Genomic DNA, 14146 nt, shown 5'->3' with positions numbered 1-14146 from the left:
TTCCCTCACTCTTCATGCCCAGTCTGTCGGGAAGTCCTGTCGGCTCTACCTCCAGATACAAACACTGTCTGTCCATTTCACACCCAACTTTCCAAGTGTCAGCTCCGAAGCTTTGCACTGTTGCCTCTCCCTCCTTTTTCCTCTCACTCCGAGGAGCCGGTACCTTTGGACATTAAATGGTCTAACGTGCACAGAGCAGGAAGGGAGGTCTGGGTAAAACACGCCCTACAAAGGCGGCTCCAGAGAAGGAGTGCTGCTCAGGGCTCCCGTGCCTCTCGAACAGATGCCGCAACAGACACTGGTTTTCCACAGATTTGTTTTACACATGCAGCCACCCGTCTTTACAGAATTTCTGCTGGAAATGGACTGCTCACATACTAAAAGACTAGGGCTGCATGCAAGGAACACGTGGAAAGGCAAATGAATTCAGAATGATGTACCAGATCTTAGGAATCGGCAGGGCTGAGCTTCCTCCTTGGAGTTGGAAGGGCAGGCAGAGGCTCAGGACTCAGCCTGAGACCAGTGCCTGCGGGGCGGGGTGGGGGGGGGGTCAGGGGACAGCAGGGGGTCCTCTGGAGGGCAAGCACCTTGTGCACGCCATGTGGCCATCTCTCAGGCCCAGAACAATCGCCAGCCACCAGGTGTCCCGATGACAGGTGAGCGGAGCCACGGTGAGGATTCTGGCTGGCCGACATTCAGATTTAGGCAAGGGTGTGCCAAATGCTTAGGATAGAACACTGATTTGGGCCTAGTAGTGCCTCCATGATATAATAGTAATAGCTAACCTTTATTAAGCATCTAAGACATGCCAAGCATTATAATAAGTACTTTTAAGGAATCATTACCAAAACCTATGCGGTAAATACTACTTCTAGTCCCATTTTCCAGTGAGGAAACTCAGGTGTAGAGATATCACACCCTGGTTGGTAGTGGTGCTAAGACTGGAACCTTGACAGGTGATCTTCACCCATCTGCACTGTCGTAGTTTTAACGTTCAGTCTGGATGAAAACTTTGCCATATTGTCACTGTCATGGAGTTAACAGAACTGTGACTATAGTCTCACAGTTTACAAACCTGACTGCATCCACCACTTTGATCATGTTTTTGGCAACTACCATTTTCCCTGTAGGAAGTCAGGGACATGCTTTTCTCCCCATCCCTCACCCCCCAAGCCTCGCACACAGTGTCGACACTGGCAAGTCCAGGCAGGCCATGGATGTTGGAGAAGTGAGAGCAGGTCGCCAGGCTGAGGTCGGGGAAGCCTGGTGAGGAGAAAGCAAGACCCACTCCTCAGAGGGGCCTGAAGGACACTGCAGGTCACCAGGGCGGGGGCAGGAAGCAGGGAAGGGGGCAGTCCCAGGAATGGGGGAGAAGCCCAGTTACCATGTGAAGAACAAGGCAGCCCCAAGAGACAGGCAGACAGGGAGGGGCTCTATGTCACCCATTGCCTGGCTTGCTATCTGGCTTTGGACAAGTAGGTGAATGTCTCTGCAAAATGGGAGTGATGAGTCTCGCTGTAATAGTATTATGAGTATTAAATCAGAGAACCTAAGCAAAGTATCTGGCAATAGTAGGCACTCAGTAAATAAAGCTAATGCCAGTAAGGGTACCACCTCCAAAGTGTTGGGCTGGGGCACCGAATTTTCCCCTGCATTGGTTCAGGACGGATAGGGGAGCCAGAGATGTGAATAATGCCATGGGTGGGTGGGAGAGCGCCCCCCTGGAGGAAGGAAGGATACAATAGTCCAGGAGCCAAATGGAACCCGTGAGATCACAAAAGTTCAGTTATTCCCCCACTTCAAGATGAGCCATTCCCCAATGTTGGCTAAGTCTACTCTGATAGACATTTTTACAGATTATTATATGTACAGGTTAACCATCTTCTACCATGTCCCTTCACTCACCTTATCTTGTTCCACTGCTCTCCCCACTAATCTGCTCTCTCCCTGACCTCCAAGTCACACACTAAACGACAGGTGTCAGGGCCATCAGGGGTTCTCTGCTTTGGGAGTTCACTCAACCATTTGTTCATCGGCACTCAGCTTGCGTTCCTGCTGTCACATTAACTACCTCCACATTTGAGTGCTACTGTATTCCTGATCTGTGCCATGCAGCTTACTGCCCAGATATTAGTGTCCAGCATCCTATAATGCACCACCCAGCAGGGCTCTCTGAGGAAAGGGAGGCATTTGGATATGAAGAAAGCCTTGCACTTTACCCAGTTCAGGGCGCACAGGTTTGAATCAAGAAGTTTATGTTGGTAGCACCTACTCTCTTCCCTTCCAGACTTATTCCTCTTACTAGCAACTCATGGCCCCGGGGTACAGATAAGCCCGTGGAATAGTAAATTCTAATAATCTGAGCTTTTTAAAAACAATACCCCACTTTCCCTTCCTTAAATTCTCCCCAGACCACAGTAAGCACGAAGGGGGTGAGGGGTTAAGGAGCTAGTCCTCTCCCAGGGCAGAATAGACCCAGGCTGCCAGGCCACACACGTGGGCAAGGAGGACCTTCTGGGCCTCCCGAGCCACACCAGGCCGGGGTGGCCTTGGCCGAGTCCCAGGCCTCTGTTGGGAGGGCCCGGTGTGACCTCATGGATCTTCTCTCTGTGGGTTGATACAGGTTCAAAGTTTCCTTCTGCACTTTTGGCAAGGGATGCCGCCCCACATGCTGCCCGTGCTGGGCTCCTCCACGGTGGTGAACATCGTCGGCGTGTGTGACTCCATCCTCTACAAAGCGATCTCGGGAGTGCTGATGCCCACCGTGCTGCAGGCGTTACCCGACAGGTGGGCACGCTTCTCATCCCCCCTCCGGCTGGTCCCCAGCATTTACTGCTCCTGCTTCTCTTCATTGGGTTCTAATCATGCGCTGCCTGGGGCCTTCCTTGGTTGGAAAGTCTCTAACACAAAGCCGTAAAAGGAAAACCCAATGGTAACAGTAAGCACCGTTAACATTATGGGTTTTTTTTAATTAAAATTTTTAAATGGTTAAAAATTCAAAGTGTATAATATGGTATACAGTGAAGAGTCCCCCCTCCCCCTCTCTTTTTCTCGAGACACCAGGTCCCCTGCCCAGAGCATCATTATTTTCTTTAATGTGTTGCAGGATTTTATTTGTTAATGTTTTATTTAGGTTTTCTGCATCAAAAGTCATAAATAAGATTGGTCTGCATTTTCTTTTTGTGTTTAATCTTTGTCAGTTGTTGGTATCATTGTTTTTTGTTTTTTTGTTTGGTTTTGTTTTTGTTTTCATTTTTGTTTTTGCTTCATAAAAAGAATCTGGAAGTTTCCTGCCCCCTTTTTCCTAAAGTCTAAACCAGTTTAATTTGTATTGAAATTACTTGCTCTTGAAGATTGCATAGAATTCCTTCCCTTTTGAAGCCATCCGGGCCTGGTAAATTTTTTTATGGGGGTAAATCTTCAAAAACTTTCTTCTTTTTTTCATATAATAAGTGCTCAGTTTAGATTTTCTATTTTCTCTGAGGCAAGTTTTGGTTAATTATATTGTCCTAGAAAATTATCCATTTATTCCAGATCTTTAAATTAATTTGCTTAGGGCTGAGCAAAGTGGGTTTGTGCACTCACTGAATTTCCTCTGTGTCTGGTTATTTCTGCTTTACTATATTTCAGTTTGTGTGGTTGCGCTTTTTGCCATTTCTTTGTAGTTAGCTCACCTAATTTTATTATTTCAAGAAAAAAAACCTTTTGGATATACTTATTGATGCTATTATTTTTTCTAATATATTAATATCTGCTTTTATTTTACTAACTCGCTCCTTTTCCTTTCTTACGTTTACTGTTATTCATTTCTCAACAAATACTTATTGAGTGCTTCCTATGTGCCTGTTCCAGTTCTAGGAGCTTCAGTTCTATTAGTCACACACCCCTCAAAATTAACCAAAAAATAGATGCCTGATTTATTTACACTTTTTACCCTTGTTTTATAGCATAAGTATTTCAGGCTTAGATTTTTCTTTGAGCACTGTTTTAACTATATGCCATAGGTTTTGATATGTAATATTTTAATAATTGTTCTTTTTCTATATATATTGGTTTGGAGTTCTTCTGTGGCCTAAGAATTTAAAAAGAGCATTTAAAATTTTCCCATTGTTAGGAGCTAGTGTTTTCTGGTTATGTTATTTTCCCTTTTATTGCTTTGTGATTAGAGACTTTCTAAACTATCTCTTTGAGACTTAATTTAGGCTTCCCTGTTGTCTAACATATGGTCATTTTGTTACACTTGAAAAGAAGGAGCATTGTGTCTTCAAGGTACCACGTCCACATTTATGTATTTGGACCAAGTTTGTTGTTGTTTAGTTCTGAGACGTCTTCCCACTTAGAAGTTGAATAAAAGTGGCAACAGTGGGCACCCTTGCCTTCTTTCTGATCTTAGAGGAAAAGCTTCCAGCTTTTTACCATTGAGTGTGATGTTAGCTGTGGGTTTGTCATAAATGTCCTTTATTATGATGAGGTATGTTCCCTCTATATCCACTTTGTTGAGAGTTATTATCATGGATATTGAGGTTTTTTTTTCAAATGCTTTTTCTCCATCTTATTGAAATGATCATGTGATTTTTATCCCTCGTTTTGTGGATGTGTTATATCACGTTGATTGATGTGGGGGTATTGAACCCCATCCTGGCATCCCTGGCACTTGATCATGGTATATGATTCTTTTAATGCACTTTTGAATTCGGTGGGCTAATATTTTGTTGAGAATTTTTGCATCATGCTCATCAGGAAAATTGGCCTATAATTTTCCTTTCTTGTAGTGTCTTTGTCTATTTTAGGTATCAGAGTAATGTTGGCCTCGTAGAATGAGTTTGGAAGCATTCCTTTGTTTTCAATTTTTTGGAACAATTAGAAAAGAACAGGTATTAATTTTCCTTTAAATGTTTGGTAGAATTTGCCTGTGAAGCCATCTGGTTCTGGGCTTTTGTTTTATTTAGTTCCTTCCTTCTAACTTCGGGCTTTATTTGTTCTGTTTTGTATTTCTTTAGGCACAATCATAGTTATTTTAAATTCCCTGTTTGATAGTCTGGTTCCATAGATTGCTTTATCTCTTGGGAGTGGGTGGTTCTTCTTAATTTTTTGTGTATCTTACAATTTTATATTGACTGCCAAACAGTATGTGGAGCAGTACAAACTGAGGTAAGTAGTATGTATGCCTGGAAATGAGCATGCCTTTTCTTCTCCGAGGCTCTTAATGTGAGGAAGTGAGCCAGGTTATTCAGGAGTTCACTGGGGTTGGGTTTTATTGTTGCTATGGTTACCTTTCGTATCCCAGCAGATTTAAATTCTTTTGGAGTGCCTGTGCTTAGGTTGGAAGTTTGTTTGTTGAGGGGGTGTTTTCAATGTTACTTCTACATCCTCAGCATTAGGTCTCCGTGTACCACTACTACACTTGTGAGCCTGTTTGGGGATGGGGTGAGGGCGGGGTTCTCTGTTATCCTGACTCCGTCTCAAGTAAGCCTTGGTTTTGGCAATCAGAGTTGGGCATTTTCAGTGATCATATCCCACTCCAGAGATAAATCTCTAGTAGTTTGAGCCCATGATGGTTTCTGCCAAGGTTAGAAAGCTTTTCCTTTTCTTCCTCCTCTCCCCGGCCACCTGCAGTGAGTCTCTCCCCGCACCCAGGCCACAGTAGTTCCTGCCCTTCCCCTGGCCACTGGAGGCTTTTGTTCATAGGGAGGGTGGTCTGAGTAGGGCTGCATGCTTCTCTACAGCAGTGGCTGCTCCCCTCTTCCAAGCTGCTCCTCAGAAGTGGGCTTCCTCCTTCTCCTCTCCTGCTCCAGTTCTTTGTGAGCACCTGGCTGGGCCCACGGAGAAGACCCTGTGAATAGATGTGAATGTGAATGTCCTTTGCCTCTGTGGTTCCCAGAGCTCCATGTACTCACGCTACTTCACACTCGGCCTTTAGCAATTTAAGCTGAATTCTTCCTTGGGATTGCCCTGCTTTCCTCCTTCTAACACACCTGAGCCAGCTCCCAAGTCCTATCTTTCCACAAATTCCAGGCTAGGTGGTTGTGACCTCAGCTCTCTGATGGGTTAACAGAAAAATATGATTTTATAGATTATCTGGCTTTTTCTTATTATGGTGGGAGTGATGCTCTTTCCCATTTTCCACATTCTAGGTAGAACAGCAACACACCTAAATAGGCCAATAAAGGTTGCCTCCAGGTGGGATTGTGGTCCAACTTTAGTGTCGTGCTTTTATGCATTTTTCAAGCAATCTACCTTAAGACTGAATTCTTTTTATAATCATATGTCTAAGCGTATGCATGTACCAAATTATATATATCTATATGTGTGTGTGTGTGTGTGTTTAATGAATGAATGAATATTTGAGTCCTGTGCACATGCGCGTGCGCGCGCACACACACAGACACAGGCCCCTTTAGGTTTTGAGTTATTAAATTCTTGTACATTGATCAAGTGAATTAGATAATAACTAAATCTCTGTCTCCATTTTTCTAAGAAGGAACCTCCTGCAGGATCTGTATAAGTATACACATCTTTATAAGAGAGCTTCACATGCTGCTAATACTGCTTACTGGGTGCTGCGCACACACAAGGCATTTACAGTTTATTATAAAGCAGTGCATGGGGTACAAACAAAGACTAACCCCTGCCTCCTCCTCTGTAATTGTCTTGTTTTTATAGAAGTGAACGTTGAAGCTTAAGAGCTGAAATCACTTGTCCATCTTCATCTGCAAATAAATGAAGCAGCCAGAACTCAATATTCATTCATTCATTAAACAAAGGTATATGGATTACTACACTGTGCTAGGTCCTGGAATGCAGCATTGAAGAAGATAAATGTGTACCCTGCCCTCACTGAGCTTACAGTCTGCCAGAGGAGACAGTTCTTTAAAAGTACATAGTTAATTACCAAAATGACCTTTGGCTTATAAATCCAGTGCCTTTTCCATTAAATCAGGAAGACAGAGTTATTGGAAAGACCAGCTGACTTTTCAGTTGTTTATACTCATTTGTCCCTCACTTCTTTGCACGCCTTCTGTGTGCCTGGCCCTGTGCCAGGCCAGGGGTGGGATGAGAATCAGGTCTAGCAGTTCTCACAGCCCTCCTTGCCCAGGCTGGGGTGCGGCTGCCAGACCATCCGCCCCTTCCTTCCCTGCTCTGCAAAGCATTTTGAAATATTCTTTCTGGTGAATAAGTGACAGCATAATAGAGATAACCATGAATCATGCACTCTTATTTGCAAGAAAGATAGATCATTCTCAGTCTTGGGCTTTTCACCTCTGTGACCTCGCAAGGGGAGCTGGCACAATGGTTGTTAATAACCATTGGTCTAGCAGGTGTAAGGAAGCATGTTTGGGTGAAGGGGCTTGGGGATGGATGGGCAAGAAGGATAAGGTATCAGTGAAGCAAAGAGAAGACTGAAATTCTAAGCAATAGCCAGGCCCGTGGCCAGAAAGCAGCAGGAGGCCCTGGTCTGGACGCGGGGAGTCCAGCATCTCAGGTGCGTGTGCAGTGTGGGTGTTTCTATCGCCCAGCCTGCAGCCAGGCTGCGCTGAGCTTAAATCTTGGCTCTTGCACTTATTGCTGCATCTCCTTGGCAAATAAAATAACTTATCTGAGCCTCAGTTTCTCACCTCCCTGCTGGGAATAACAATCGCACCTACTTGTTGGGGAGGGATTAGTAAGAAAATGCGTGTGAAGTGTTTAGTGCTTGTCACCTTGCACTCATTAAAAAGTGGCTGCTATTAGCACGCTTTGCTGTTGTACCAGCATCACTGCTGGAGGTCATTCAGGCAGCTTCAAGTGTGGAGCTAAGATGCAGGGGAAGGACGGGAGATGTGGGAGCATCGCAGGAGAGGGAGGGGAAGGATAGGGATTATGCACCCCTGTGCCTGTGCCTCTGCCTAGCAGAGTGCCTGCTACAGAGGAAGTGCTGAATAAATGTGAAGACTGAGTGAACCCAAAGCCCTGCATGTGCTGGGCGGGCCCTGGGAGAGCCAGCCTGGGGAGGAAGAAAGGGGAGGGAGTGGTCCAGGAGGGAGGCAGGATAAGTCAGCAGAGGAAAAAGTCAGGCTGCAGCGAGTGTACTGTGGGAGGAGGTATGTCAAGAAGCGGTGTGGTCCTCATCCCCTGATGTTACAGGAAAGAGGCGTGGGTGGGGAGGCATCTCTCAGACCAGGTGATGAGGGGAGGCCAGCTCCTTGGGCCCCCTACCCCCATCAGGGCAGCCTAGATGTTTAGGTTACTCAAAACCCTGCAGCCCCACGTCTGAGTCCCAACACAGAAACTTTTCCAGGCAGAACTCCCCTTGCCTTTCTTCAGCTTAAGCCAATCAATTGCACCAAGTGAAAGGCCCCATCAGCAATCCTGCTGCTTACTTGCTGCTCCCAGACAAAGGCCAGCTCCCCACTCCAGCTGCGAGTAATCCTCCTGGATATGTGTCATGGACGGAGAATGGCAACGTCCCCACCAGTCCAGCAGCCGCAGGAGGGTCACTCTGGACACTTCTGACCTCCGTTAAGAGCAGCCAAATGTTCTGAGATTTCATGTCAGAAGTCGGACCCAGTGTGCTACTAACTGACACTGGTTTAGAAGCTTTGCTTTGTTAGAAGTGCAGGGCTTTGGGTCCACTCAGTCTTCACCATTTATTCAGCACTTCCTCTGTGCCAGGCACTCTGCTAGGCACAGGCATGGGGGCGCATAATCCCTTTCCTTTCAGGAAGACATACTTGACTTCCCTCTTCCCTCACACACCCACATCCACTCACCGGAAATCCTGTTGGCTCTGCCTTCAAAATATTTTAACTTGACCATATCACATTATTTCCACCGGTACCACCCTCGTCCTCCCTCTTGCCCTGACTCTTGCAGTAGCTCTGCACAGCTCTCCCTGTCTGTCCTCGCCCTCCTACAATTGATTTGCATCACAGAAGCCAAAAGAATCTTTAAAACATATGGCAGGATTGAGAGTGTTGAGACGGTGGGGAGAGCTGGGAAGCTGGTTGGGAAGGGAGCCAGGCTGCTCTCTGGGGCAGCGGCTTCCCAGGCAGAGGGAGAGGGAGCAGCAAGTGCAAAGGGCCTGGTGAGGCTGGCAGGGGCTTGGAGACACAGAGAGGGGGCTAGTGCCCGTGGGAATACGGGGAGCTGCGGGGAGTGGCTGAAATCAGAGAGATAAAGGGGAGCATTTGGGTAGGGCCTTGTGGGGAATACATCTGAGCTCGGTGCAACCGGGGGTTGGGAGCCATTAATCCATTTGTTTCACTTAACAAACATTTCTTACATGCCTACTAGGTGCCTGGCACTCTGCCAGGTGCTGAGGCTACTGTGGTGCACACAGTCCAGTGGGAAAGATGGACATTAATCAGATAATCGCACAAGTGGGTGCATGATGACCAGCTGTCGCAGCTCAGGACCCGTCCAGAGGAATCCTTGGGGGCTCTGACCCAGTGATGGGGCTTCAGGGAAGGCTTTCCTGTGGAAGTAACACCTGGTCTGAGATCCGATGGAGGAAGGGGAGCTGAGTAGGTAAAGAGGGGTGGGATGAAAGGTTGCCAGGCACAGGCCCTGAGGTAGCAAAGACTGGGCAGAGGCCCATAGGGCTGAAATGTGGATGAAGGGAGGAACCGCACAGTGAGGCTGGAGTGGGAAACAAGGCTAGAGTGTGAGCTTTGGGTGTGAGGATGATGGTTTTCAAGCAGAGGTGAAACAGATCAGGATTGCAAGTGCTTTGGCACAATCCCTCTGACTGAAGGATGGGGCGGAAGTGGGAAGGTGAGCAGCGCAGGGAGGCTCCGGGAAGCTGTTACAGGGGCCCAGGTGAAGGATGAGGACAGCTTGAAGTGGGAGAAACCTGGAGGGGGCTGAGAGGTAACTTAAGATAAAATCTGCAATGCCTGGCAGTGGCAAGAGAGACTATTTGAGTCTCACACTAGTCGCACTGAAAGAGGAACAACCACATGTTATAAGCTTCATAATGTGATGCAGTGGGCAGCCACCTATGAAGCTTTTTATGCCTTAAAGAAAAAAATCCTAACTGAACTTAAGCCTTTAGACCTAATTGCCACTTTATAGAAAGCACACAGGATAGGTGAACAGGTTAAATGCACCACGAGGAAGAAATCAGACTGTGGGGCATTCCAGGGAATAAACAACATGAGGGCGCCCATAAACCAATGGTGCACACCCCCTACTGGGTATGTGCCTGCAACCCAGGTAGATGCCCTTGACCGGAATCGAACCTGGGTCCTTTCAGTCCTCAGGCCGACGCTCTATCCACTGAGCCAAACCAGTTTCGGCCAATGTTATATTTTTTATACAATGTGTGGACTTTATTTGGATCCAGATACTAACAAACTAGAAGATTTATTTAAAAGAAATTTGAGTACAGACTGGACTTTAGATAATCCTAAAGAATTACTGTTCATTCTGTTAGGTATACTAATAGCATGGTGATAAATTAAAATGACAAACTGTTTGCTAATTATTGAAGCTAGGTCATAGATATTTGGAGGTTTATTATGCTATTCTCTTTATCCTGGGGTATATTTGAAATTTTTTTTATAACAAATAAAGTTAAAAACAAAGTTCATGGAAAGTAGAATCTCCATAAAGTAGGGAATACAAGAAAAAAACCAGCTCTGACAGGGAAATAATGAGTTCAGTTTGCATATGTTGAGTTGGATGTGCCTTTGGGACTTCTAAATGGAGGGGTCCTGAGTCCTGCAGACCTCTGCTCTGGAGATATCACAGTGACTGTAGATGGTGACTGATGCTGTGGGCATGGAGAAACTACCCAGGGCAGGAATCCAGAGGGATGAGAGGGCCCAGGTCTAGTCTTGAAAGAACTGGAAGACATAAAGGCCAGGTAGAGGGGGCTGAGCTTTGTGATTGAGGGGGAGGAGCCAGAAGACAGAGGGTCACAAATGCCAAGGGAAGCAAATGTGTCCAACAGGAGGAAGGGCTAACAGAGCTGAATGCTGCTAAGATGTCAAGCAAGATGTGAACCAAAATGAGTCCACTGGGTTTGAGTCAGGGATAGAGGTTGCTCTCTGGGTGAGGGACAGGAGTGAACAGGAGATGACAAAAGGGAGACAGAATCTAGACAACTTTGAAGAAGTATGTCTGTGAAGAAGAAGAAGAAAGAGGGTCGTAGCTTGAGGAGTGAAAAAATGAGAGGGTTTTTTTGTTTTGTTTTGAAGACGAGCCAATGTTGAAGCACTAAAATGTAGAGAGGAATGACCCAGGACAGAGGAAGAGGTGGAGCATAGGGTAGAAGCAGCAGTCAGTAATGTGAGATTCCTGAGAAGGCAGGAGGGGATGAGATAAGGGATTGTCTCTTTGATTCTATCAAGAAATAGGAGGGGGTGAGACCTGCTGGTAAAGAGTGGGAAGTAGGCGGATTGGAGGTGTGAGAGTCTTGGGGGAAGGTAGGACTTTGTCATGGAAAAAGGAAAGAATGTATGAGCAGAAAAACATGGTAGGACTGCCCAGTGGGGAGGAGGTTGGTGATCATGGTGGGACAGGAGGGTTGGTGGGAGACTGAACAGGGTAGTGTTGGTGGAAGGCAAGGATGGTTGTATGTCAGTGTGGGGAGAGGTCCCTGTGGCCTGCATGACTAAGGAGGACTACATGGAGGACACTGGAGTGAGGGCTGTGTGCAGGTGGGATCCTGAAAATGGTGCTCAGTGTCTTTTCAACTCCAAATTTCCATCTCACATTGTAACCTACTGCCCTTCCCCAACCTTTCACCCCTCCGGCCCCCTCCCACCTCCTGCTCCAAAAAAATCCTTAACTTTCCAAATCTGATATGAGTTCAAGGTCCATGTCAGGATTGTTTGCAAGTTAACAATACGCTGTTGCTTCCTAGTCCTTTCCAAGCAGCAAGCAGTTCGGTAAGCCTGGGCCCAAGCCGGGTGGGCAGGCATGCCCATATACTGCCAGGGTTCCTGTCCTTCTGGGGGCTGGGACAAGCTGGGCAGCATGAGGAGGAGGGGCCAATTGCAAATCGGTGCTCGGAGGCCCACTGGCCACTGTCTTCACCCCTTATACCAGGCTCTACAGAAACACGGAGGATGATGTTTTGCTTGCAGAAAGTTCTGATGGCTGCCCAGCCTTGCACTGTGCCTGCAGGGTCTCCTTGTCCACTAGCACGGGCACAGAGCACATTCTGCTCATGCCCTTCTCAGACCCACCAGCTCTGCAGAGCGGGGCTGCCAGCCTCACCTCTGAGGTTGCTGCTACGAGTGGCACCTGTTGGGTGCAGAAAGGTGGAAGGACTGGGCCACACACCAGGCACTTAAAATGTATCCTTCCTCTTTCCAGCTTAACTCAGGTGATCCGGAAGTTTGCCAAGCAGCTGGATGAGTGGCTGAAAGTGGCTCTTCACGACCTCCCAGAAAACCTGCGGAACATCAAGTTTGAACGTAAGTGCTGAGTTTGGGAGTGGAGGGGGGGCAGGAAACCAGTTTTGTGCCAAACATCTTACATAAAATAACAACAACAATAGCTTCCATTTACTGTGTGTTACTACAAAACACCAAGTATTATGCTTAGCACTTTCCATACATTAACTTGTTTAATCCTCACAAAATGTTTCTTACGGGTGGTACACCTGCTTTCATAGAAAAGGCAACAGGCTTAGGGAGGTAGTAAGTAGCAGGGGCAGGATTGCTCCCAGATCTGTCTCCCAGCGCAGAAACACCAGCGTTTCTGCTCATCACCTCCATGGGCCTTCTCTCACTCATTCTTATGCCACCCCTTCGGTGTCGGACACAGTGTTGCTGTTCACAGATGGGGCTTCAGTGTTGCTGTTCACAGCCAGTCACTAGGGTTCCGGAGTCCACCTCCCGTCTGTCTAGCCCCCAGACCCGGAGATTCCCCTGAGTGCCCGCCCACAAGTGAAACTGGTCGCAGGAGACAGAAAACAGCGTGGGTCTCACATATGTAATGGCCTGCCTAATGAGCGAGCCAAATTAATATTTCTCGTAGGGGTTGGGACTGCAAATCCTCTCTGCTGAGCGGCGCCCTCACTGCACAGCATTGTTTTTGCCTGAGGAAACTGGTCCAATTTCTGTCCTGATGTGTCTGCACTAGTGGGAAGACTCACTATTAAACAAAGACGAAATGATTTCAAGCAAATCAAAGTTTTAAGATATATGTTTCTTAAAACCACATTTGAATACAACCTGCCTTTCTTGCCCTAAATCGGTGCCCCCAGTAAAAGGAAGGAGATCAAATTACCTCTCTCCGCAGGCGGAGGGGCCCTTTCAGCGGCTCTGAGGCCGCCTGCGGTGCCCATCACCTACTGATAAAGCCCACTTTATTTCACGGCTCTCAGTTCTTTTCTTTCCCCCAGCACTAAATTCCACATCACAAAGTTAAAGAAAAAGTAATTAAGGAGAAGGATTAACGATTGATCAGCCTGGAAAATTAGAAGTTCTTCTGTCCCCTTCCCCCCGCCCCCCTTCCTCCACCCCACGCCTTATTTTTCAAACCAAGCTGGCTCCAAGTCCAAATTACAATAATCCCAGGGCCACTTCTGATTGTTTCTTGACCAGTTCAGAAATTAATGAGAAGAATGCCCATGCCCGTTTTAAGTACGCTGACAAAACAAACCTGTTGAAAGTTGGCAGTGAGGAGCTTTTGGGACCTTCCACCTGTGGGTACCTGGGGACACCCACTCTTCCCAGGGAGCCTTGGGGTGCACCTTGAAAATGGGCAAGGAGTAGAAACACACACCACTCCAAATGATGGTAAGAATGAAGACCCTGGGCAGGCACGTGGCTTGTCTGCTTCAGAATTCACGGAACAGGACCACACCACTTCAAATCATCAGCCCACTGTGTCACCATAGGACACAGAACCATCAGAACACGCACTGGATCATGGAGCTCATTCGCTAAAAGGGACAGATGACCAAGGCAAAGCCATGTTCAAGGAGCAGCTTGGGGTTCCATCGACGGAGCCACCCCTAGCAGCTCACACCCCTGAGGCTCGCTCAGGGCTTCCTATTAGACAGACTGCATTGTAAGGACCTTCTTCAAAGCTCCCACTTGATTCTTGCAATTATTTATGGGGAGTAGGGATTGAGCCTGCAATTAGCTAAATGAAAGACAAGTAAATAATTGCGTTTACTCACGGTTGATTGACACCACGATTTCTCACA

General features: G+C 47.0%; 1 protein-coding gene across 2 annotated transcripts in view; it reads left to right on the top strand.

The window, feature by feature from the left end:
- RFX4 (regulatory factor X4) overlaps nt 1-14146 on the top strand; it is a 134803-nt gene that overhangs the window by 78939 nt on the left and 41718 nt on the right. For both annotated transcript variants that reach the window (XM_006769336.1, XM_006769337.2), the window contains exons 8-9: nt 2624-2787; nt 12304-12404. In XM_006769336.1, the coding sequence (XP_006769399.1) occupies nt 2624-2787; nt 12304-12404 (265 nt within the window). The remainder of the gene's footprint in view (nt 1-2623; nt 2788-12303; nt 12405-14146) is intronic.

This window comes from Myotis davidii, unplaced genomic scaffold, assembly GCF_000327345.1.
Source record: "Myotis davidii unplaced genomic scaffold, ASM32734v1 scaffold120, whole genome shotgun sequence".
Taxonomy (NCBI): domain Eukaryota; kingdom Metazoa; phylum Chordata; class Mammalia; order Chiroptera; family Vespertilionidae; genus Myotis; species Myotis davidii.
The sequence above is the reverse complement of the archived record's forward strand: the minus strand, read 5'-3'. Positions and strand labels throughout refer to the sequence as shown.